This window comes from Phocoena sinus, chromosome 3 (assembly GCF_008692025.1).
Source record: "Phocoena sinus isolate mPhoSin1 chromosome 3, mPhoSin1.pri, whole genome shotgun sequence".
Taxonomy (NCBI): domain Eukaryota; kingdom Metazoa; phylum Chordata; class Mammalia; order Artiodactyla; family Phocoenidae; genus Phocoena; species Phocoena sinus.
In genome coordinates, this window is record NC_045765.1 from 11,702,846 (window position 1) to 11,728,616 (window position 25,771).

At 50.4% G+C, this 25,771-nt stretch overlaps 3 protein-coding genes and 1 pseudogene across 4 annotated transcripts in view; 1 reads left to right on the top strand and 3 right to left on the bottom strand.

The window, feature by feature from the left end:
• The first annotated feature begins 1,262 nt into the window (after nt 1-1,262).
• LRRC25 (leucine rich repeat containing 25) lies at nt 1,263-5,070 on the top strand. Of its 2 annotated transcripts, XM_032625366.1 has the most exons (4): nt 1,266-1,451; nt 1,971-2,770; nt 4,638-4,814; nt 4,944-5,070. In XM_032625366.1, exons 2-3 carry the CDS (start codon nt 1,980-1,982, stop codon nt 4,774-4,776), a joined length of 930 nt encoding a protein of 309 aa, XP_032481257.1. In that variant the 5' UTR covers nt 1,266-1,451; nt 1,971-1,979; the 3' UTR covers nt 4,777-4,814; nt 4,944-5,070. The 2 variants fall into 2 exon arrangements, with proteins under 2 accessions (XP_032481258.1, XP_032481257.1); XM_032625367.1 differs by having other exon boundaries at nt 1,263-1,373; nt 4,638-5,070.
• Nucleotides 5,071-7,593: 2,523 nt separating this feature from the next.
• On the bottom strand, nt 7,594-9,991 carry GDF15 (growth differentiation factor 15). Its single transcript, XM_032625369.1, has 2 exons — nt 9,678-9,991; nt 7,594-8,507 (listed from the first exon to the last, which is right to left on the bottom strand). The coding sequence occupies exons 1-2, from the start codon at nt 9,958-9,960 to the stop codon at nt 7,864-7,866; spliced, it is 927 nt and encodes a 308-aa protein (XP_032481260.1). The 5' UTR covers nt 9,961-9,991; the 3' UTR covers nt 7,594-7,863.
• Nucleotides 9,992-10,375: 384 nt separating this feature from the next.
• PGPEP1 (pyroglutamyl-peptidase I) overlaps nt 10,376-25,771 on the bottom strand; it is a 59,187-nt gene continuing 43,791 nt past the window's right edge. Inside the window, exons 5-6 of the transcript XR_004349042.1 lie at nt 11,233-11,419; nt 10,376-10,475 (exon numbers count right to left, since the gene is read on the bottom strand). The gene's annotated coding sequence lies outside the window, so the exon portion shown is untranslated. The remainder of the gene's footprint in view (nt 10,476-11,232; nt 11,420-25,771) is intronic.
• Nucleotides 23,822-25,144, bottom strand: LOC116750572 (annotated as a pseudogene).

Here is a 25,771-nt window from a genome sequence, read left to right on the forward strand (position 1 = left end):
TGGAGATGGAAAGGGGGCAGAGTCTGAGGAGAGGGGAAAGCGTGGGGGAGTAGACTCCAGCCTCCCAGAGTCCAGGAAAGACTCTTGACATTTATCCCATTTTACAGATGTGGAAACTGAGGTACCATTTTACAGATGTGGAAACTGAGGTACAGAACAGTTAAGGTCAAGCAGTGAGCCAGGGGCTGGAAAGGATTTGAACCTGGTCTGCCTGAAGCCCGGACCCCAGTGAGGTTGAGACTCTCTGCCAGCCTACCTGTACCCATTCCCTCCTCAATCTCTCTTGTGTCACTATCCCTCAGGTCTGACTCAGCTCCCCCTCTCCCTCTGGGACTCCAGGCTCCTCAAAAGGTTTGCCACCTCCAGACCCCGGACTCACTCCAGAAGAATCTTTTGACACAGTGCCCCTCCCCTGCTCACATACCTGCTTGGCCCTGGGAATAAAGCCCCACTCCTCCGCCTGGCTTTGGAGGCCTGTGCTGCCTCCCCAACCTGCCCATGTCACCAGTTCCTCCATTTAGTCTGTCCCTTCCAGCCACTCCTAACCACGCTGTCCCAGCCGGCCATGCTTTCTCAAGCTGCAGGACCTTTACTCCTGCTGTGCCTTCTGCCTGGAATCTGCAATGCATTCATTTCTGCCTTCCACTGCAACTCATCCTCCAAGCCCCAGACTCAACATCCCCCCCCACCCAGGGAGCCCTCCTCACATCCCTCCTGCAGCATGGAGGCACGATTTGTACATGAGGAGAGCTCTGATCTTGTGGGAGAGGCTAGGAGCTTGGAAAGTCAAAGGCCGTTTGCCAAGGAATCCTTGGCAAACTCCTACTCATGTGTTGAAACCCCAATTCTAATGTCTCCTCTCCAGGAAAGCTTCCAGTACCCTGTCCCTCACTCTGGCCTTGACCTGACTCCATCAGACTTGGGGTGCCTGTGTCCGGTTCTGTCTTTCTCCGAGACTGGTTGCTCCTGAAGAAACTGGACAGGACTGAAGTCTCTTGGGGGCTCAGCATGGATGATGTTTGTTGAACGAATAAATGAATGCATGGGTTGGGAGTCAACTGAGCTGAGACCAGGAAGTGAGCTGATGAGGTAGCAGTTAGTTGGGGTGTTACTGGGGGACATGTAGTCATTGGGTTCCAGCAAGAAGGAAGCAGGCTGCCCCTGCCCTTCCCGTAAGAATCCTGGTCCTTGAGGCCTTTCAGCGGGGAGGGGGTGGGGGCGGGTCTCTGTATCTTCTTCATTCTTCCCCTCTGCACTTCAGCCGACACCAGTTCCTCTTCTCCTGAGTCGATGGGTACAGAGCCTGAGAAGCGCCAGGCACCGCAGTGGATCCGGATCCGCGGAGAGTCAGACCCTCTGACCCCCGCGTCCAGGTGAGCCACGACGCAGACCCTCGGCACCGGAGACTTCTAGCACGACCGAGGCCAAGGCTTGGCAGGGGGACCAGAAAGGTAGGACGGAGGCACTAGAACTTGGGTCTGTGCAAACCACAGCTGGTGGGACCCCGTCAGCAGCACCCCCCACCCCCACCTCCAGCCCAAGACTCCCAACAGCCTGCAGTTCGGAAAAGAAAGGCAGAGGGGCGGGGTCGTTTCCGGGGCAACGGCTCATTTGCATGTAGTCCCGACTTGGCCAGAGAGGGCTCCTGAAATGTTGGGGGAAATTGGGCAACTTAGCCCGAAGGGGCTGATCTCAGAGAAGGGGAAGGGGCTGTCTGGGTCAGGTCTCCTCCTCGCCTTCCAAGCCCCTGAGGCATCCCGGTTAGGTACCCATTCCCCGGAAGGGGAGACTGAGGCAGGGGGCCAGAGCCAATCAAAGAGGAGCCACCAGCGGAAGGGCTAAGTTTTAACACTTCAGAAGTGGCCTGAGCTGCTCTCGGCTATTAAATATATATATAACAAACATAGGTGGCGAGGGGGAGGGTGACCCCAGACTGAGATTGGGGCTTGGATTCTGGTGTCTCCACCTAGGTTGCTTGCATGGGAGGCGCCCCGGTATGGGTGCTGTTGGTGCCGCTGCTGTTACTGCTCCATCCAGGCAGCCAGGAATTGTCGTGCCATGTGTCCTCGGGGGGCGTGAACTGGACCAGGGAGTTCACGGACACATGCCTGAACTTCAGCGGTCAAAACCTGAGCCTGCTGCCTCAGAACCAGTCTCTGCAGGCCAGCAGTATGCTTCATCTCGACCTGTCTGGGAATGGCCTTCGACAGCTCCCACCGCTTTTCTTTGCTCACCTGGGAAAGCTGCAGGTCCTGGATGTGACCAACAACCCCCTGGACCTCGTGGACAGGGCACTGGCCGAACACTGTGACCTGGACCTGAGGGCTGACTGCAGCTGTGTCCTGTTACCCTGGCACGAGGTCCGGCGGGACAACTGCTCTGGCCCACAGCCTCTGCTATGCCTGGATGTGTCCACCGGCGCCTGGCACAACGTCTCTGCCTTCTTGGAAGTGAGCTGTGCCCGTCCCCTGACCATGATAACCATAGGAGCGCTGGTGGCCAGTGGAAGCCTGTTCCTCATGCTTGCCATTGCTGGCCCAGTGCTGGCGTGGAGACTCCGTAGACATCGGGTAGGCAGTAGCCGGGGCATGAGAAAAATGTGGGCTGCTCAGAATGGTCCCAGGTGTGGCTCGGGCCAGCAGCCACGGTATAGTAGCCGGGGCCTCAGCCCTAAGCTCCCAGCAGCCACCCTGCCCAGATCTTCCACTTCTGACTATGAGAACATGTTTGTGGGCCAACCAGCTGCCAGGCACCAGTGGGCTGAACACAGGTGAGTGACCCACACACATCTGCTTGCAAGACTCTGGAGCCAGATGGCCAGGGTTCAATTCCCAGCTCTGCCTCTTACAGGCTGTGTGATCTTGGGCAAGTCATTTCCACCTCTCTGGGTCACCGTTTCTTCACCGATAAGATGGGGACAATAACAGCCCTCCGCCTCATGGAGTTGGGATAAGAATTGAGTTCTTGTGTAGGAGACAAGTGTCCCTCTCATGACCTGCAAACCCGGCTTCTGGTTGCCAAGGATTGGGAGAGAGGAGGCAGGTGTTCAAGGCAGAGTCGGGGTTCTGCGGTAGCGGTCAGCGGCCTGGGCTCAGATGTCGTGTGACCCAGGGCCGTCTCTGAACTTCTGTTTCGGTCTCTGTAAAATGGGACAGCACTCCGGTCTCCTTCTGACACATAGGAGATGCTAAGAGAGCCATCTGTGTCTCTCTCTACCCCACAAAGCCCTGCCTCCAAAGTTGTCTGGGCTTAGATAGATGGGTTCAACTTTTCCAGGTTGGATGAGGGAGTGGAGGGGATTTCAGGGGGGCAGGCACAAGGAAGGGCAAAAGCCTGGCAGTGGGAGAGAACAGAGAATCTGCTGTGGATGTGTTTTGAGAAGGCAAGACATCAGGGCTTAAGTTGGAGGGGGCTGGGAGGATCCAAGCAGGAAGGGAAGAGGGTCATGGCTGGGTTTTGCAGCAGCAGAATCCAAAAGGTGGGGAGGCCTGTGAGAGACTATTGGTTAGAAATAAGAGAATATGCAAAGCAGATGCAAATATGGCTCAAATGCAGAAGTGGGCTGAGGTAAGGAGTTGAAGGCACCACACTCCCTAAGGCAGCTTGTGTTCTGATGCTTGCCTCTGCCTCGCTGTCACCAAGACCTCAGGACCAGTCTCCTCTAAAAACACTGTTAAGAATTGGATGTGTCAATCCCAACCTACATTTTAAAGTTGCAGAGATGGAGGTTCTGGAAATTCCCTGGTGGTCCAGTGGTTAGGACGCTGTGCTTTCACTGGTGAGGGTGCGGGTTCAATCCCTGGTCGGGGAACTAAGGTCCTACGAGTCGTGCGGTGTGGCTGAAAAAAGAAAAAAAGAAAGAAAGAAATGGAGGTTCTGGAAGGCAGGGGAATGACATGCCCAAGGTCAGAAGCAGAAGCAAGAAACAAACCCTGAGTTCCATCCCCATACAACCATTTATGTATTTGGAGTAAATTATACTAAAGTACAGATGACTGATAGACACCATTTACCCAAAGTGGCCTTTTTTACAAGAGGATCGGGGGTGGAGGTGTTAGGATGTTCTGGAGGCAGGAAAGTTCTTCTCTGGGTGTCTTGCCCACCATAGCAAGACATTCCTAAGAAGCTACCTCCTCCCTGATCCATTTTGTGGATGGGGAAACTGAGGCTCAGAGATTTATTTTTGTATCAAGACCACAAATTCAGCTGCTTCTGGGGACCTGGTGAAAATATTTCCCATCTGAAGGGGCACTGGTTCAGCTCCAGCTACTTGTGTTCCTGTGGCTAGTGTGACTAGAGCTTCCAGTTTTTCAAGAGGAAAACAAAATCTAGAATTTCATGTAAAAAATGGGCAACAATTTCAACTTTAAGGAAGAAAAAAAACCCTACTATGACTCAGGGTCCTTGGACCACAGCGTTACAATGCTGAATCCACAGACTCTTCCCTGAATCAGTGCCCCTTACTTGCTTTCCTCACAGAAAGTTGGGCCAGGCTGGGAGAACACTGCCCCATGACTCACTTTTCTCATATGTAAATATTAGGAGTGGACTCAATCGCCCTGAACTACTTTGCCTCTCAAAGCTGATGTGCCTGCTCCCTGAATCCTACCTGCCCTCCCATCTGTCTGTCCCCACAGGCCTCACCCTTCAGAGGACAACGACTTCTACATGAACTATGAGAGCCGCCACCATGATTCCCAGCCTGTCTACTGCAACTTGCAGTCGCTGGGCCAGGCCCCATCGGATGAAGAAGAGTATGTGATCCCTGGGCGCTGAGCCTTCAACATCTCAAACTCCAGCCTACCCCCTTCCAGGTGACTTGGGGCACCCTGGATCTTCCCTGGCCTCAGTCTTCCCATCTGAGGAATGGGGCCAGGGAAGGATCATCCTTGAGGCCCCAGGGAGGCTCTGCAGCCCCCTCCCTAGACCACTCTGCTCCTCAGGCCACTCGGCTGCTAGAAGTGGAGAAGGAGAGACCCCAACACAGGGATGGGAGGGTCAACGTGTGAACTCTGTCGTCACCCTCCCGTTGGTGTGCAAGTATTGCCCAATAAATTCTGCGGGACAGATGAGGCTGCTGGGCTTCCAAGACGAGAGCTCTGGGACTCCCAAATTGCTCCCAACCCCCAGTCTCTCCCCTCTGTCACTCTCAGGCCCCCTTCTCAGGTGCCTGGTATCGTATCCAGACTTGCAGGGCAGCCCACACTAGCCTCAAAGGGATCCTTATAACTCATGAATGGGACTGCGCCCCTCCCCTGCTCACGCACACTCTATGGCTCCCCACTGCCCCCAGATTCTCAGCCTGGTGGTTGAGACCTGCGTGACTGAGCCCTGCCCAACCCACTGCCCTCTCCCATTCCTCTGCCCTTCTGGTCTGAGCCTTCTCTCCCTCAAGCTCACCTCCCTCCTGAAGCTTTCATTTTCTCATGTCATTTACCCATGCCTTTCCTTTTGCCCAGATTGCCACCCCCTTCCACGTTTTCTCACTCTTAAGCATCTAAATACAGATGCAGAACTCTGGTCTGGGCATCAGGAGGCATGGGTCCACTTCCTGACTCTGCCATTAACCCTCTGGGCTTCAGTTCCCCCATCTGTAAAACAAGGTGATTAAAATTGGCCTCTAAGGCTGGTTTAGCTCTAATACGCTGAGATACCTTAACTCATCCTTCAAGGCCCAGGTGCGATGCCAATGCCACTCTGAGAACCCTTCCCTGGTTCCTCCTCAGGCAGAGTTCATCACTCCCAGAGCTCAGTGTATTTCAAGAGTTTGTTCAAGCTCATGCCTCAGCTGGGTTTCCTGTCAGCTGCTCCCAGCCCGACTCCTGCCAAGCCCCCAAACTAGGGGAGACAGAGATGGACACAGACACCCCCAGTCCTGGGAGGTCAAGCCTGGGCCAGAAGGAGAGATGGAACGACGGTCCCCAGAGGGAGATGAATGAAGGAGCTTAAAAAGGGCTGTACGTAAGAGGGGAATCTGAAGTGTGTTTTGAAGGATGCATAGGTGTTCGAGAAGTAGAAAGGACAAGGCACACTGGGCAGGGGGACCAGCCTGGAGGTGTGAAAAGGCACACGGGCAGCAGTGTCCGGCAAAGGCAACATTTGATGTTTGGGGAGAAACTCAGTATGGCAGCTGCTACCTTTGGGTGATCTTGACATTGAGTTTAATTTTGAGGTTCCCTTGGCTTCCCCAACACCTGGGAGTGACCCAGGGTGGGAGAGGCAACCTATGAGCGTCTTCAGCTTCCTTGCACCCCTTGCATCCCTGCCCTAGACACTACTCGAGCCCCCACTCCTGCTGCCAAAAATCTGTCTTCCTCTGCTCACTAATGCATTGCCTGGGTTGACCTCTTTGCATGATTCTTAGTACAGTCAGCCACTTATGATTTATACTCAATTTGTACTCATTTGTCCCTGCACTCAGCTGAGCTTGAATGGAGTGGTAAAATTTTGCCTACGTTGTTCCTTCGTGTCCTCAGTGCCCAGCCATGGCCTGGCACAAAGTGGGTACTCACTGAATACATTCAGGGGCACCTGCAGTCATTCAGATCTGCCTCTGGATGGTGGGGTTCACAGGGGACACATCTCACTCACTGCTGAAGCTGGGTGCTCTGTCCTCCAGACGCCCATGACAGTTCCTCAGGGTGAACAGGCAAGTGGGTGTGGGGAAGGGGCTGGGCTTGGTACATCTCAGCAATTCTAACATCCTAAGGAGGAAAAGATATAACCTGGGAGATGTGGTGTGCATGAAAACGTTCTTCACAACTTACTTCTCCCTGCTCTTTTTTTTTTTAGTTAGTTAGTTAATTAATTTATTTTTGGCTGCGTTGGGTCTTCGTTGCTGTGCACGGGCTTTTCTCTAGTTGTGGCGAGCGGGGGCTACTCTTCATTGCGGTGCTCAGGCTTCTCATTGCAGTGGATTCCTTTGTTGCAGAGCGTGGGCTCTAGGCCTGCGGGCTTCAGTAGTTGTGGCACACGTGCTTAGTTGCTCCATGGCACGTGGGATCTTCCTGGACCAGGGCTCGAACCCATGTCCCCTGCTTTAGCAGGTGGATTCTTAACCACTGTGCCACCAGGGAAGTCCCTCTCCCCGCTCTTTTTATATGAAAGGATAAAGGCATGATTAACATGAAGGGAGGTGCCACAAACAGGAGAGGTAATGGGACTCTTCCAGGTCGGGGGCAGATTCACACACAATGCACGTGACTCTGGGCTGCCTGTGTTTGGAAAGGTGACCCCCATGGAGGGAGAGAGAGCAGGATGGCGATAGAGACAGGGCCAGATAATTACGGAAACAGGAGTACTGAGAGATCAGAAGAGATGGAGGGAGGCTGAGACCCAAAAGGGTCTCAGAAACAAAAGCAGAGGAATAGGGAGGTAGAGAAGCACAGAAACAGAGAGAGGGATGTCCCCGGCTGTGCTTGAGGAGCATTGGCATCGTGACCACCGTCCAATCTCTTGGCATCCCCAAGAACATCCTGCCACCCATTCCCCGGACTGTTCCAATCATCTCATATCAGCTCCCCTGAGGGAACTGAGGCCAGCGGGGGTGGGCTCTTCCCAAGGTCACCAGCTCCATCCTGGACACCACAGGGGTCAGGTCAGACAGCTTCATTTTTATTACCAGAGTTTTCCATAAACGCACACCCTGTCAGACCACGCCTCCCCAGACCTCCAGTCCCCAGGCAGATCACCCCAATAAATTAATAATAAATACAAACATAAATACATAGGTTTGGGCCAGGAGGGAGCAGACAGCAATGGTTAGGAATCGGGTATTTCAGGTTCCACGAGCCCATCAGACAGACAAGGACAACTGAAGTCATTTCCATTGCATTTGTGCCATAAGTGAAGGACCAGGGCTGCTCACACGCAGTGGCAGTCCTTGGCCACGAGGTCGTGGAAGGGCGTGAGTGACACGCGGCCGTCGCTGTCTTGGTGCATGAGCACCACCGGATCGTAGCTGGCTGGCACGCAGCATGGGGCAGGCGCAGCATCAGGGTTCAGACCATGCAGACGCGCTTGCATCTGCGCGTGCGTGTTAGCCGATCGGAAGTGGCTCGGGCACGCGCCGGTGCACATGCGCACGTCCAGCTCGCGCGGCGCCAACACCCAGTCAGCCCAGCCCAGGTCCTCGAGCGACGCGCGCAGGCTCTGCAGGCGACAGCAGCGCCCCTCCCCTAGCGGGCAACCGTCCCGGGTGCGAGCATGCGCGTGGCGTCGCCCCCTGGTGGCGCTTGTCCGCCAATGCAGCTCAAGCTGGGGCTGTGCAGAAGACAATGCCTCCAGCAACTGGTCCGGTCGCGGCAACGCTCGCAGGCGTATTGCGGGAGCCCGGGAGCTTCCGAGGCTGAGCTGACGCTGTAGTGGCCGCGTCACGTCCCACGAGCTCCGCGCCTTCGGGGACAGCCGGAGAAGGGCCCTTTGCAGGCGGGAGGCTGCAGGGAGCCCCTCAGTTAAGTCGACCCGGGGGATGCGCAGGTGCAGGTGGCCGCCTGGTCCAAGTCGCACTATGGGAGAGAGGGAAACCAGTCATTCACGGGCCTACTGTGTGCCGGGCGCGGGGTGGTGGTGGTGTGTGTGTGCCCATTTCCTCCGACACCCCAAGCTAGATCTTACCTCAGGGCCTTTGCACAAGCTACTTCCTCTACCGGCCACACTCCTCCCTGAATCTCAGCATGGCTGGTTACATACCACTCCAGCCTGCCTAAAATTGGCACCGACCTATTTTATTTGGTTGTCTATTATTTGCCTCCCCCACCAGAATCTCAGCGGGGATTTCTGTCTGCTTGGTCACCACTGTGCCTGACACATAGCAGGTGCTTAGTTAACGAGCTACTGTGTTTTCAACTCTCTGGTTTCCTCCATATCTGAGAAACGAAGGGTGTCTGGCTCCCCAGGATTCTCATACCTCCAGGCTGGTACAGATGTTGGGGATACTGGGGAGACTGAGGTTTGAGGGCTCGCAGCCCAGTCACTAGGCTCAGAGAGAGGGAAGTTTTCCTGGAGTCCCACAGCACAAGTGGGATTAGGGCGGGATAAGAGCTCTTCCTTCTGGCCTGACATCCTCCCCTCAACTCCCAGTTCCTAGCGCAGCCCACATCTCCTTGCACCCCCTCCATCCGCTGGAGGCTCGGTGGAGGGCGTGAAAATACTCCACTCCCTCCCTAAGGTACCAGTCACGTGCAACTTTAGCAGTGCCTTGGCGCGCGATTGCATCAGATTCGGAACCAGCCCAAGCAGGTTCTGCGCATCTCTGTGCACCACTCTGTCCCTTCCCCCGTCCCGCCCTTCTGCCGGACCCCTGGATCCTTCCCACTGGAAATCCCCCTCCAACCCTTTCCTCACATCCAAGAGCAGGGACCACGTCCCCTCGCCCAAACTTGTCTCTGGGTTCTCCGGACTCTTTGAGTCTTCAGTAGAGCCTCTGGATTCTCTGGCCTTAGTTTCCCCATCTGCCACCCGGGGAGGTGTTGTAACATCTCAGGTTGGCTAAGCCTCGCCTGGTCCTGATGCAAACCCAGCCTTTAGTTCCCCCATCAGCCTCGAGGGGTGACTTTCTTGCCGGGTTCACGGATGGGAAAACTGAGGCTCGGCGGCAGGTCTAGGGCTCTATGTCTGAGAACCACTGGTTAAATGATGGGAGCTACCCAGGGTGGGGTCTCCGAGATTTTACTCACGCTTTGGAGTGACTACCAGGACTTGAGGAAGGGGAATGAGGTCCGGGTTCAAGTCTTCCCGGGTCTGGTTCGCTCGAAGCCGGGTCAGCAAATCTTCGTAGCGTTTCCGCAACTCCCGGAATCTGGAGACATCAGGACTGGAGTGCACGTTTGAGGGTCCCGGGAAAGTGGGGAGGTGCTCCTGGGCCAGAGATAGGGCGCCTTGCGACGGCAGCCAGGAGAACATGAACAGCATCAGCAGCATCGGAGAGCAGTGTGGTGGTGTCGGTCTCTGCCCTGGCATGGCTGTGTTAGTTAAGCTCTAAGCTGGGACTGACCGGACGCTGCTGGACTAGCCTTTATAGTCCCCGGACTTTGTCCGCCCCCGCCTGCCTGGTCCCGCCCACCGTGGGTGCAGAGTAAACACTCCAGGGACCACAACTGGGCGGGGTCTTCGGCTGCTTTTCAGGGGGCAGTGCTTTCTGATGGGTAGGAGCTCCTAGGTATGCTGGGAAATCCCCCTCAGGAGCCTCTCTGAGCCTCAGTATCCTCTTCTGTGAAATGGGGACATCATCCCAGCTTGGTGGACTGGAGGGAAGAATAATTTTCTCAAAAAAGATTTATTACTATGTGCTAAACTCCACAACAGGAGCTTAAGGGATGAAGTGGCTTTTTCCCTGATGAGATTCCTGCTCTCCCCTCTTTGCTTAGGGTCAAAGGCTGAAGATAGTGAAAAACAAAGGGAGCAGAGGGAAAAAACGGCCAGAAAGTGCAACCTGGGGCAAACCATTCCTCTCCATCACACCTCTATTTCTTCATCTGGAAAATAAGGAAGGATTGAGACTTTCACTGGAGAGAAGGTCAAATGAGGTGTAAAGGACAGGACCAGGCACATAGCAGGTGCTTGATAAACTGGGTGTTTTTGCAGTTACTCATCTTCAGCTGGGGAACTCCTATCCATTCCTCAAAACCCTACTCAGAAAGCCCCTCCTCCAGGAAGACTTCTCTGATGTTTCCTTTCCAGGCTCAGCAGGGTGCTTCCAACCCCATGCCTTCCTCCAGCCCAGCCCTGACCCCACAGCGCTGGGAGTGTGTGTGCTTGCTTGTCTCTGTCTGCCCCAGACTGGGGGTTTCTTGAAGGCTTGGGCAGGGATGAAGCTACTCTGGGCCCCCATCCTTTGGCTGGGCCTGAAGAAGAGGTGGCAGAGAATTGGGGTGCTGGGGCCTGGGGCAGTGAAGGCTGGTATCAAGTCCAGCCACCAGAGGATAGAGGGGTAGAGGGTGCCCCAGGAACATCCTTTCTCCTGGGGTACCCAGCCCTTGCTCTACTGCTCAGGACTCCTGGCCCCAGGCATCCATCCCTGTGCCTACTCCCAGCTTCCTGGCCTCAGGATGGGCCACTGTGCAAAGCAGATCGTGGGGGTGTGTAAAGTGTGACGGGGTGTGTGCAGGCAACAGATACAAGGAGGGGTGTCACACAGCAAGGCTCCTACTGGAGAAATGGAGTCCAGGCCCTCCCCACCTCCAGCTGTGTGAGTCCCACCAAGCCTCTGGCTCCACTGGGTCTCAGCCTCACCTTCTGTCAGTGGGATTATCTCCCAGCTATGGGGGTGGAGGGCTGAGGCTCTCGATGTGATGCCCCGGGCATTCAGCAGATGCTTAGTAGAGACGTCTCTCTGCTCACGTCACCATCATGTCCAACTGACTGCAGCTGGTTGGGAGGCTGGACCAGTCCTCTTCTTTCCATGGGACTCATTTCCTTTCTAGGGATAAGGAAACAAAGACTCTGAGGGGCAAGTAAGGTGGGTAGAGTTGTAGGGGACGATCTCACCATAGGATCTTGCACGTGTCCACACAGGCCACGCAGACCTCATCTGAGTCTTGTCAGAATGCCTGGGTGCCCTGGGAACCCAGAGTTTGGAGGCCTGGGGGGAGTTTCTCGGAAGCCGTTACCACTCACCTCCTTACCTCTCTTGGAAAGCTGTCATGGGACAGCTTCTCATGCCTCCCAGGTATGAGCCTCCCCAGGAAATTAACAGAAAATTCAACTTTTAAAGTGAACAGGACTTCCCTGGTGGCGCAGTGGTTAAGAATCCGCCTGCCAATGCAGGGAACATGGGTTCGAGCCCTGGTCCAGGAAGATCCCACATGCCGCGGAATAACTAAGCCCATGCGCCACAACTACTGAAGCCCGCGCGCCTAGAGCCCATGCTCCGCAACAAGAGAAGCCACCGCAATGAGAAGCCCGCACACCGCAACGAAGAGTAGCCCCCGCTCGCCGCAACTACAGAAAGCCCGCGCGCAGCAACGAAGACCCAATGCGGCCTAAATAAATAAATAAATAAATTTTAAAAATAAATAAATAAAGTGAGCAATTGAGTGGCATTTAGTACATTCACAGTGTTGTGAAACCACCACCTGTGTCTAGTTCCAGAATATTTTCATCACCGCAAAAGGAGACCCCGTCCCCATTAGCAGTCACTCCCCATCCCCCCTCCCCCAGCCCCTGGCAGCCACTAATCTGCCTTCTATCTCTATGGATTTGCCTGTTCTGGACATTTCATATTAAACATTCTTTCCCCACATGAACAATTCTCTGACACCAGCTGGGTGTCCTATAATTCAACTCAGTTATGGCACTGTCTACCCAGAGATAGCATCAGACCCCATGGCTTAAGGGCTCAGTATACCACAAGACTGCCCTCCACCACCCCTCTTTAGATGCCAGTCACAAGTCCAGGTGGTCACCTGTACTTTTGACCAATGGCTATAAATCAGAGGTTTCCATAATCCCTTCCTTGGGTTTGATTAATTTGCTAGAGCCAGTGAGAGAACTCAGGAAACCCATTCACTCACTAGATTACAGGTTTATTACAAAGGATATTAAAGGAAAGGGAGGGACTTCCCTGGTGGCGCGGCGGTTGAGAATCCGCCGGCCAAGGCAGGGGACACGGTTCGACCCCTGGTCCGGGAGGATCCCACATGCCGTGGAGCAACTAAGCCCTGCGCTGCAACTACTGAGCCTGCACTCTAGAGCCCGCGAGCCACAACTGCTGAGCCCGCGTGCCACAACTACTGAAGCCCACGCACCTAGAGTCCATGCTCCACAACAAGAGAAGCCACCGCAATGCAAAGTCCGTGAACCGCAACAAAGAGCAGCCCCCGCTCGCCGCAACTAGAGAAAGCCCGTGTGCAGCAACGAAGACCCAACGCAACCAAAAATAAATAAATTTATATTAAAAAAAAATAAAGGAAACGGATCAACAGCCAGATGGAAGAGATGCATAGGGCAAGGTATGTGAAAAGGGCATGGATTTTCCATGTCCTCTTCCAGCGCACCACCCTCCCAGCACCTCTGCATGTTCATCAACCCAGAAGCTCTCCAAAGCCCATCCTTTGGTGTTTTATGGAAGCTTCATTACATAGGCACAGTTGACTAAGTCATTGGCCATTGGTGATTGAACTCTAGCTCCAACCCCTCTTCCATCCCCGGCATTGGGGGGTATGGGGAGGTTGGGGCTGAATGTTCCAACCCTCTAATTGCATGGTTTGTGCTCCTAGCAACCAGCCTCTATCCTTGAGTTGTTTTTCAAAAGTCACCTCTATAACATAACGAAAGACACCTTTATCTCTCTCTTCACAGGAAATCCCAAGGGTTTTAGGAGCTCTATGCCAGAAATGGGGTGGAAGACCACATGTATATTTCTTATTATAAGTGACAATATCACATATATAAACGGAATCGATCTAAACGGCAGCATGTGGCCTTTTAGATCTGGCTTCTTTCACTCAGCGTGTTTTCAGGGCTCATCTATGTTGGAGTGTGTATCAGTGCTTTTCTCTTTTTTATGACTGAATAGTATTCCAGCATATGAAGGCACCACACTTCATTCATCCATTCATCCGTTGACGGTCATTGGGTTGTTTCCACCTTTTCAACTATTGTGAGTAGTGTTTTCTCGAACACATACATGAAGATTTGAGGACCTGTTTTCAATTCTTGTGAGGTTGTACCCAGAAAGGGAATTGCTGGATCATATGATCATTCTATGTGTAACTTTTTGAGGCATCACAAAAATGTTTTCTACAGCCCTCTGCCTTTTTATTTATTATTTTATTTTATTTTATTATTATTATTTTTTTGCAGTACGTGGGCCTCTCACTGCTGCGGCCTCTCCCGTTGCGGAGCACAGGCTCTGGATGCGCAGGCCCAGCGGCCATGGCTCACGGGCCCAGCTGCTCCACGGCATGTGGGATCTTCCCGGACCGGGGCACGAACCCGTGTCCCCTGCATCGGCAGGCGGACTCTCAACCACTGCACCACCAGGGAAGCCCTGCCTTTTTATTTTTAAATTTTTATCAAGATATGACTTACAGAAAGCAAAAAGGCCTAATCTTAGGTGTTGAGTTCGATGACATTTCACATAACCACCTCCCGAAATGAGGTTCCAGAACACTCTCAGCTCCATCACTCTCCCTACCTTCAGATAACAGCTGTGTCCACCTCTGTTACCATGGATGAGTTTGCCTGTTTCCTAACTTGATGTAGACAGAACCAGCCAGTACATCCTCTTTTCTGTCTGGTGACTTTCACTCAACACCATGGCTGTGAATGGCTGTGTTCTTCCCCTATTGTGTGCCTTGTTCTTTTTCCTTGCTGTATAGTATTCCACTGTGCATGTCCAGTAGTGGAGCTGCTGACTCATGAGTGGGTGTCTGTCACTTTACGAGCAGGACCAGTAATTAGTTCCCTTTATTCCTGGAACTTCACAAGGGGACACAGCCCGTGGGTGGTCCCTAGGGACAGGAAAGGATGACATTAGCTCCATGGTGGTTTCCACTTCACCAAATTCTGGAATGCTGGCAGCCAGGCCGATCTGGCTCCCCTTCACAGCATTGTTAGCCGATGACCTCATGGCCAGTCCCATGGCCAAGCTGGGAGGAACAGTGGGGCAGGCCGCAGGCAGCCAGCCAGTGATGAGCTCAGTCGGCCGGGACCCTGCATTCCTCACTGGCAGCTTCCACGAGTCCCAGAGGCCACGCCACGGCAGAGGTAAACAGAGCACAGAGGCCGGGGGTCAGGCTGTTTCCTCCACTTGGCTTAGCTCCCAACCTCCTAGAATTTTTCCTCACTTCCTTCTGTTGGCCGTAGGCACCCTCATCAGACACACGCAACACGCAAGAAACAACCCAAACCCAGTTGTTGGTTTCTCATTATGTGAGGCAAACACAGTCATGACACAAGATCCAGAAGAGGTGAAAAAGCAGGTTATTAAAAAATCTCTGAGTTCGACGGACAAGGAGAACTGCTGTCCTGTAGCTGTGAACGTCCCTCCAGGCCAAAATGTTGCCTGTGTCATCGATGGGGGTCCACAGGCAGCCTGGGTTCAAATCATGGCTTAGTCCTTGAGATGCCAAGCAGATTTGGGAAGCATTACTAATCTCTCCAAACCTGTTTCTCAGTGCAGCCTGTTTCTCAGTATTACCCTCTTATAGGGCAGCACTGAGTAGATGAAGTTGGATTGGAGCTACACTCCCCAGAACTAATAACTATTGGTATTATGGGTAATTGGCCAATAATGTCTCAGCTTCAGCTGGAGTTGAGCTCAGATAGGTCTGGGCAAGCTTACTTAGAAAGAATGGCCCCCACTGGCAAACTCCTATTTACCTCTTAAACCCCAGTTTGATGCCCCATCTTCCAATAAGACTTCCTTGTTCTCTGCCTGGGTTCCCTCAGGCTGAGGGGCCTCCCTCTGGCCTCATCCTGACCACACAAGGCTGGAGGGTCTGAGTCTGGCTCTGTGCCCTGTCAGACCAGAGCTTTCTGGGACCAAGTCCCAGTATCATTATGTTAGTTTCCTGTGGCTGCCATAGTAAATTGCCACAAACTGGGTAGTTTAAAACAACAGAAATTTATTCTTTCACAGTTCTGGAAGCCAGAACTTTGAAATCATAGGTTGGCAGGGCCTTGCTCCCTCCAAAGGCTCTAGGGGAGGAGGCTTCCTTGCCTCTTCCAGCTTCTGGTGGCCCCAGGTGTTCCTTGGCTTGTGGCTGCATCACTTCAATCTCTGCCTCTGACTTCCCATGGCCTTCTCCTCTTCTCTGTCCATCCCTCCTCTTCTCTAAGGACACCTGTCAGTATGCAGTAAGTCTCCTACGTGCAAACGAGTTCCATTCTGAGAGCACGTTCATAAGTCCAATTTGTAAGTCCAACAAAGTTAGCCAACGTACCCAACTAACACAATCGGCTATATAGTACTCTACTGTAATAGGTTTATAATACTTTTCACACAAATAATACATACAAAACAAACAAACACACAAAAATAAAGAAAACATTTAAAATCTTACAGTACAGTCCCTTGAAAAGTACAGCAGTCCAGTACCACAGCTGGTATACAGGGGCTGGCATCAAGTGAACAGGCAAGAAGAGTGACTGACTGGAGGAGGGAGAGGAGGTGGGAGATGGTAGAGCTGAGGGATCATCAGCAATAGGAGACGGAGGGCAAGCTGCAGTTTCACTCACGCCCCACGTTGATGGAATGTATGTTCACATCTTCGAAAGTTCGCAACTTGAAGGTTCATATGTAGGGGACTTACTGTATTTAGGACCCAGTGTAAATCCAGAACAGTCTCATTTCAAGATCTTTAACTTAATTACTTCTGCAAAGACCCTTTGTCCAAATGAGGTCACATTCACAGGGACTGAGGGACCTGTATCAGCTCATCAAGGGAGGTGTGGTCCAGAGAAGGGCCATGAAAGTCCCTGAGAAGCATCACAGCAGTGAGTGATGGCGATGGTGTGGAGAGACACCTACACCTGCAGCAAAGGGTGGAGCAAAGAATAAATACCAGGGGAAAAATTTTGAGCACCTACTGTTACCAAACTGATCTCGGGTCAGCTCACCCTACACGCAACAAAGCCAATCTACGGACACCAGCTTGTGTTGAAGGAAAGCACAACGTTTATTGCAGGGCACCAAGCAAGGGAGCGGGAGACCAGCCTCCAATCCACTCCACCTTGGCCCCTGAGTTAGGAGTTTTTTTAAAAGGGGAAGAACAAAGAGGCTGAAATTAATCATCTTGTGACATTTCTGTTTTTTGATTTTTTTTTGCGGCACGTGGGCCACTCACTGTGGCGGCCTCTCCCGTTGCGGAGCACAGGCTCCGGATGTGCAGGCTCAGTGGCCATGGCTCACGGGCCCAGCCGCTCTGCGGCATGTGGGATCTTCCCAGACCGGGGCACGAACCCGTGTCCCCTGCAATGGCAGGCGGACTCTCAACCACTGTGCCAGCCAGGGAAGCCCCTCTGTTTTTTTTTTTTAATCAGAATTGTACCCATTCTTTTCTTCTTCTTTTTTTAAATATTTATTTATTTGGTTGCACTGGGTGTTAGTTGCAGTGCTTGGGCTCCTTAGTTGTGGCATGTGAACTCTTAGTGGCAGCATGCATGTGGGATCTAGTTCCCTAACCAGGGATTGAACCCATGTCCCCTGCATTAGCAGGTAGATTCTTAACCACTGCACCACCAGAGAAGTCCTGGAGTACAAAGAGTCTTAACTACTGTGCCACCAGGGAAGCCCCTGCTGTGACATTTCTTTTTTTTTTTTTTTTTTTTGTGGTACGCGGGCCTCTCACTGTTGTGGCCTCTCCCGTCGCGGAGTACAGGCTCTGGACGCGCAGGCCCAGCAGCCATGGCTCACAGATCCAAACGCTCTGCGGCATGCAGGATCCTCCCGGACCGGGGCACGAACCTGTGTCCCCTGCATCGGCAGGCGGACTCCCAACCACTGCGCCACCAGGGAAGCCCTGTGACATTTCTTAATCGTAGTTTCAGGCATCAGGATATGTCCGGTTTACGATTCTCTGGCCAGGTGGTCCATGGCCCTGGGGTCTGTGAGCCCATCTCGCCCTGGAGAAACAAGCTGAGTTTGTATGTTAGCGATGTTATCTGCAATAGCCATTTTGGTACATTAACGATGTTATCAACATCAGCAATTTTAATCATCTGACTCTGGTTGATTAGTGTTCAGTTAGCACAGGATTGAGGTCAGACGGGACAAGAAAGGGAATGAAGTTTGGGATCGAGGGATTAATCCTAAACTTGGTAAGGGAACTCGGTTTTAGGGGGGCTCAGTTTCACTGCTATGTGTCTGGCACATAAGACATAATCCTTATAAGACCTGATGGGGGTGGATGATGATCTTCACAGGTGACAACCTGAGGCCGGAGAGGCATTGTGCCAAGGCCAGAAACCAGTGAAGCTGGGCTTGAAGCCCAGGCCAGCCCCCTAGCCTGCTCTGTCTCCCCCAGACCCTCTAAAAAGAGGGGATCTGGCCACCCTCAGGGGCCAGCATGAGATGTGGGGCAGCGAGGAGGAAGACGAATTCTCCCTCTACCCTTCTGAGTTCTTGGCTGAGACCCCGTGGAATAAAAGACAGACTAGCAAGAGAAAAACACACAGAAATTTAACATGTATATCTCGTGTATATATGGGAGATACAGAGGGAAACTGAGTAAAACTCCCCAAGGGGGCCCCAGCCACTCCCTTAAATACCATCTTCTGCTAAAGACAAAAGAAGGGTGCTGGGCCTGGGGTGGGTGTTGAGGCCAATTCTAGGAGGTGACCAGGAAAAGCACAGTGAACAAGGGTAAGATTCGTTCTGCAGGTTTTAATTTGTGCTCTCTCCACTGATAAGATTCTCCAGGGATTTAAAGCCAGGCTCTTCCTCCTCGTACAGAGAGGGAGACACACTTAACAAATGGAGACTTCTTTTATAAATGTAAATGCCGCTTACAAAAGCATAACTTCTACTCTGTTTTCAGAGTTTCTCCTGTACCTGCAGTTTCTCAAAAGAATCTTTATGCCAAAGAGGCAGGCTCTGGAGTGGCACCTTCTGCTACCCTTCAGATGGGACTGATGAAATTGCAATGTGGGGCATATGATGGGCTTGCAATACCTGGGCATTGTGGGAAGAACCCAGGCTCAGGGAAGGGAGATCCAGGTTCGAATCCTGATCATGCCAGTTCCTGGCTGTGTGACCTTGGGCAGGTGGCTTGGCCTCTCTGTGCCACTCTTCCTTCAATGTCCTGAGTCCTGGACAGGCCACAGCTGTGAGGATCCACAGGTCTTTCTCCTTGTGCTCACGTGAGAAGTGCTTTAAAGGAACTCATCTATTCATTTATCCATTCACTCCTTCATCCATTCGCTCCACAGATATTTCTTTAACATCTATTATGTGCCAGACCTCCTTTCAAGTAGCAAAAGAAAAGTCCCTAGGCATGGGAGGAGTAGAGGAAAGGGTGATTCTGGCAGGGGAACACAGCATGTTCAAAGACCCTGAGGTCAGACAGGCAATTCCAGGCACCAGGCTGGCAAAGGAACTTGAAAGCTGACGCAGGCCCATGAGGCCATTCACAGCAGACAAGACTGGTTCAAATCCGAGTTTGGCTTCTCCTTGGCTCTGTGGCCCGGGCAAGCAAGCACTTCACATCCTAGAATCTTTTCCTTGTCAAAGGTAGTTTTCCTCACCTGGAGAGGTTTTTTTGCAGCTCTTCACAGTCAAGGTAAGTTTTAAAAAAAATCTGTGAGCATATGTGAATGCACCCCCAAAGGTGCCCAACTGATGGCCGGGGTTACTTGAGCAAAGTCACTTTTAGTTTATTTTATTATTAAAACAATTAAAAAATTATTTTCCATTATGGTTTACTACAGGATACTGAACGTAGTTCCCCTATGCTATGCAATAGGACCTTGTTTTTAAATAAATTTTTTAATTGTGGTAAAATACATATTACATGAAATGTATCATTTTAACCATTTAAACACGTGCAACTTCGTGGCATTTAGCACATTCTCAGCGTGGTGTAACCATCACCATTATCTATTTCCAGAACTTTCCCATCACCCCAAAAGGAAACCATGTCCCCATCAGCAGTCACTCCCCACGGCCCCTCCTCCAGCCCTTGGCAGCCACGGAAACTGGCCCCAGAGAGTTGACAGAAGCAGAAGCCTAACAGGAATTCTTGAGCTCGTCTTGTAGAGCAACAGATAGGGGAACAGCTTGTTGAAACCCCTCTGCTTGTAAGCTGTCTTCACTGATTAAGCTTGAGTTAGTTATTTTTTCTTTCATTCTTTTCTTCCTCTTTTTAATTGCATACCTTCCCAGAGTCACATAGCCCAGTTGTTTTACAGGAACTTGGAGTCAGCTCTTGTTCAACTAAGGCTGATGGGGACCACTGACCCCAAAACTGGGCCCGTGCAAGCATTGAATGAATGGCCTTTTTTTTTTTTTTTTTTTTGCGGTACGCGGGCCTCTCACTGCTGCGGCCTCTCCCGTTGCGGAGCACAGGCTCCGGACGCGCAGGCCCAGCGGCCATGGCTCACGGGCCCAGCCGCTCCGCGGCATGTGGGATCCTCCCGGACCGGGGCATGAACCCGTGTCCCCTGCATCGGCAGGCGAACTCTCAACCACTGCGCCACCAGGGAAGCCCTGAATGGCCTTTTGACGTCAGAAAACTCCACCCTCAGATCATGCTAAGTGCCTCCATTTTTGAAGATGCAGAAACATGTAACCCAGATACGCCTGTGCAGAACACTGATTACCTCACATTTTCCCCTACCTCCAATCACCTTTTCCTATGCCCAAGACCACCCTGCTTCTCCCATAAATATCCCCACCCCTTCGTCTTCGGGGAGGCAGATCTGAGACTTGTTCTCCCATCTCCTCGCTTGGCTGCCTTATGAATAAATTCTTTCTCTGCTGCAAACCTCAGAGTCTCAGTGTTTGGCTTGCTGTGTGTCAGGCAAATGGACCCAGTTCGGTAACACTGATATCAACATGTGTGTACAAGTTTTTGTTTGAACACCTGCTTTCGGTTCTCTTGGGTATATATCAAGGAGTGGAATTGCTGGGTCACGTGTTAATTTTATGTTTAACTTGTTGAGAAATCACCAAGCCTTCTCCTGTCAGTTTTATTTTTCATTATGAAATATTCCAGGCATATACACAAAAGTATCAATAATAAAGTAACAAACACCCAAGTACCCAGCACCCTGCTGAAGAAACATTCCCAAGAGAGCTGAAGCAACATTCCCAAGAGAGCTGAAGCCCGTGTACACCTCCACCACCCACCACTCATCAAGCCTTTGTCTAAAATTGGGATTTGATTTGATCATCCCCATGCATGCCATATATACACACACACACACACACACACACACACACACACACACACACACACACATATATAGTAAGTATATTTAAAATTTTATCAACAAAATGGTGCAGTATGCAGCTCCAACCTCTCCTTCCCCTACAGGACCATCAAACAAAAACTATCAGAATTGACTTTGTTAGAACTCTGGAAAACAGAAATTTGTAACAACTAAGTGCATGTTGAAGCAAGAAAAAGGCAACTTGAAAATGGTAGGAAAACTTTGTGGCATTTCCACTTGCCCTTGCCCCACCCACTCTGCAGCTCGGCTGTGGTTTTTTTTTTTTAATTTTTATTTATTTTTTATTTTTGGCTGCATTGGGTCTTCATTGCTGCACGCAAGCTTTCTCTAGTTGCAGCGAGTGGGGGCTACTCTTCGCAGTGGTGTGCAGGCTTCTCATTGTGGTGGCTTCTCTTGTGGAGCATGGGCTCTAGGTGCGTGGGCTTCAGTAGTTGCGGCATGCGGTCTCAGTAGTTGTGGCTCATGGGCCCTAGAGCGCAGGCTTAAGTAGTTATGGAGCTTGGACTTAGTTGCTCCGCGGCATGTGAGATCTTCCCAGACCATGGATTGAACCCACGTCCCCTGCATTGGCAGGCAGAATCTTAACCACTGTGCCACCAGGGAAGTCCCACAGCTGTGGTCTTGTAGCAGAAATAACCCACGTTCCCAGTGCAGGACCCTGGTCCTTGGATCTGGTGGGAGCAGTGCAGATCTTATTCACAAATTATTGTGTAGGTCTATTCTAACCTGTCTGGGGCTTCTTGAAGGACTGACATGGGTGCTTACCTCTGAACTGCCTAACTTGGAGCTCGGGCTGGAAAAGTGGTGGGTGTTACTCAAAAGCACTGCAAGCTGAACCAAACACATACAGACACTTAGGGCAAAAGGTTACGGTCAAAACATATTATCAACCACTTAAACCCTGAGAGGAAAATCTGGGGGATGTTATTTGGGAAATGAGGACATTCAAAAGCACCTGTGTATATGGAGGGAATTTAGAAATCCATGTACACACCCAGGGGCAAGACTTATGCTCAGAAAAGAACTGAGAAGACTCTGAGCTTCACCTCAGGCTGATCTGTAGTCTCAGTACAAACCTGGCTAAGAGTTAAAGGAGCATTCCAGCCCAGAACCCATCTACAAACACTGGGAGACGTGGATTTTGTTTGTTTGTTTGGGTTTTTCATTTTTAGCTCCTGGCATTCAAGGAAATCTCTGTCAAGACATTAGCCGAACATGAGCTAAATGGACAGAGACATCAGTGACCACACATGAAAAGGAATACAGTCTTTCCAAAAGTAGTTTGGAAAAGTACCTAAACAAAAGGAATACTACAGCCTTCAACAATTCAAAAACAAAATCAAAACAGCAAAACCCTCAGGAAGGCGTAGAACCTGATTTCCAGAGTTTGCCACATTATAATATTCAAATGCCTATTTTTCAACAAAAAAATCACAAGACATGAAAACATGAAAGAATGGCCCATTCAAAGGAACAAAAGTAATTGACAGAAATCATCCCTAAGGAAGCCCAGACATCAGACCTACTAAACAAAAACTTTAAAACAACTATTTTAAACATGCTCAAAAGCTAAAGGAAAAAAGAAAGAAAAAAAAAGCTAAAGGAAAACATGAAAAAAGAACTGAAGGAAATCAGGAAAATGGTTTATGAACAAAATGAGATTATCAATAAAGAGACACAAATTATAAAAAGAAACCAAACAGAAATTCTGAATCTGAAAAGTACAATAACTGAAATGAAAAATTCACTAGAGGTGTTCGACAGAAGATTTGAGCAGGTAGAAGAAATAATCAGCAAACCTGAAGACAGGACAATTGAAATTATCAAGTCTGAAGAGCAGAAATAAGAATGAAGAAAGGTGAACTGAGTCTAAAGGACCTGTAGGACACCATCAAGAGGACCAACATATATATTATGAGAGTCCCAGGAGGAGGAGAGAGAGAGAGAGGAAGGGCAGAAAGAATATTTGAAGAAATAATGGCCAAAAACTTCCCAAATTTGATGAAAGATACAAACCTACACATCTCAGAGGCTCAGTGAACTCCAAGTAGAATATACTCAGACCCACACTGAGACACATTGTAATCAAACTGTTGAAAGCCAGAGACGAAAAAGCAAAACTTGAAAGTATTAGGAGAAAGCTATTTATCAAGTACAAGGGATCCTCTATAAGATCAACAGCCAGTTTTTCATCAGAAACCCTAGACTCCAGAAGGCAATGAAATGACATATTTAAACTGCTGAAAGAGAAACTGTTGACCAAGAATTCTATATCCAGCAAAACCGTTCTTCAAAAATAAGGGAGAGGGAATTCCCTGGTGGTCCGGTGGTTAGGACTTGGCGCTTTCACTGCCAGGGCCCGGGTTCAGTTCCTGGCTGGGGAACTAAGATCCCACAAGCTGTGCTACATGGCCAAAAAAAAAAAAAAAAAAAGAAAAAGAAAAAAAGAAAGAAGGAAAGAAAAAGGGAGAAATCAAGACATTCTCAGGTAAGCAAAAGTTGAGGGAGTTTGTTACCATTATACTTGCCATGCAAGAAATGCTAAAGGGAGTCCTGCTGGTTAAAATGAAAGGACCCTAAACAGTAACTCAAAGCTGTATCTAAGACTTGAAGGGAGAAGTAAATAGTTCTACAATAACAGTTGGAGACTTCAATACCCCGCTTTTAATAATGGATAGAACATCTAGACAGAAGATTAAAGATATGGAGGATTGAGCAGCTCTCTAAACCAACTAGACCAAACAGACATCCATAGAACACTCCAACAGCACAATACACATCTCTATCAAATGCACATGGAACATGCTCCAGTATAGATCAGCTATTAGGCAAAAAAGCAACTCTCAGTACATTTTTTGGTATCATTTATTTAATTTTATTTTTTATTGAAGTATAGTTGACGTACAATATTATATAAGTTACAGGTGTAGTCTCAATACATTTTAAAAGGCTGAAATCATCTCCAGCTACAATGGAATAAAGCTAGAAATCAATAACAGAAGGAAAGCTGTTATGTTCACAAATATGTGGGTATTAAACAACACTCTTTTTTTTCCGCTGCAGAAAGTTTTATTGTTTCCATTTGGTCCAAGGCTTGGGAGAGAGCTCCAGGGTGGTTAAAAAGCTGCCTAGTGGCTGCAGAGACGGGCTTCAGGCAGAAGCTCTGATGCCAGAGGGGCTCCTCAGAGGCCGCTGGACTTCAGAGACTCCTAATCATGCTCGAGGGTGAGTACTTCCTAGAGATACTCACCCAGCCCAGTCTGGGGACGAGCCAGCCTGTGGAGGTTGGTTAGGTGGCACCCATCTTCTTGATGAGTTTCACCCCCTCATCTAGGAAGTGGCTCTCCAGGAAGTCACAGAGGTGGGGGTCTGCATGGGCAGAACCCAGGTTATGCAGGTCCAAAAGGGCCTGGTTCAGGTTCTTCTCAATGAGAATGGCGTCTTCCATAGCGTCCTGGGTTTTACCCCACTCATCCTGAGATGGCTTCTGCACATCCTGGAAGAGGGCACGGCCGCCGCCCTGGTTTTGCATTTTCAAGAGACACTTGGCACCCTCGCACTTCTCTTCGGCCAATTCGAGGAAAAAGTGGCCCACGTCCTCCAGAGCCACATCGTCGGGATCAAACTAGAAGCCCAGAGAGAGGTAGGTGTAGGAGACCCACAGATGCATGTTGACCAGGCGGTTGGTGGCGGCCTCCACCTCAGTGGAATAATTCTGATGAATCTGGGAGCTCATGGTTGATCGGTAATAAGGAGTTAATCTCGAAAACTGGTGTTGGCTGGTCCCGGTGACCGAGAATAACCGAGTGGCTGATTCTGAAGGTTGTGACTGGAAAAAATGTTGGATGGTGGTCAGAGGCTGGAGCAAAGGGTGTCCCTGGGTCTGTTCCATCCAAACACTGTTGAAGCAAGAGACAGATGCACGGGACCGCTGAGCACACTGCTAACACACTCTTAAAGAAACGATGGATCGAAGAAGAAATCACGAAAGCAATTGGAAAATACTTGGGGATGAATGAAAACAAAAATACAACACGTTAACGAACGAAACTTGGGTCCGCTCGCCCACGTGCAGTAAAGCCAATCTATTGACTCCAGGTTGTAGTGAAGGAAAGTGCAGCATTTATTGCAGGTACCAAGCAAAGTGTCCAGGTAGCTAGTGTTCAGAACACCTGAACTCCCTGGTGGCTTTCAGGGAAAGGTCTTTAAGGACAAGGTGAGGGAGCGGGGTTGTGGGTGTGTGATCAGCCCATGGACATTCTTCTGATTGGCCAGTGGTGAGGTAATCGGGAGTCAACATCATCAACCTTCTGGTTCCAACTGGCCTGAGGTCTATGTGCTTGTGGGCAGCATATGGTTACCCTTTTCCGCCTGGTGGAGGTTTCAAGTATCTGAAAAACAACTCAAAGGATGTGGCTCAGAATATTATCTATAGCCCTTGAGATGGAACTAAAGGTTCTTGACTTTGTTTAATGGCTAAACTAGTATTATTTTGTCTTGATTGACTGTTTTCCCTCCTTTCTGCATTTTCTCACTTCTCTGATTAAATTTATGCTTTGGAACTTGAAGAAGGCCTAGGAGCCTAATGTTCTTCTACAGACAAGAGGCAGGCAGAGGACATGGTGGGGTCATGGTGGGGGGGTCTGTCCCAGGAAGGCCCCATAGGGTCCTGGTCAATTATAAACATACTAAAAGTTATCAAGAACCTAACTTTATACTTTGAGGGAGTAGGAAAAGAGGAGTAAACTAAAATCAAAGGTAGTAGAAGTTAGGAAATCATAAAGATTAGAGCAGACATAAATTAAATAGAGAATAAAGAAATAATAGAGAGACTTCCCTGGTGGCGCAGTGCTTAAGAATCCGCCTGCCAACGCAG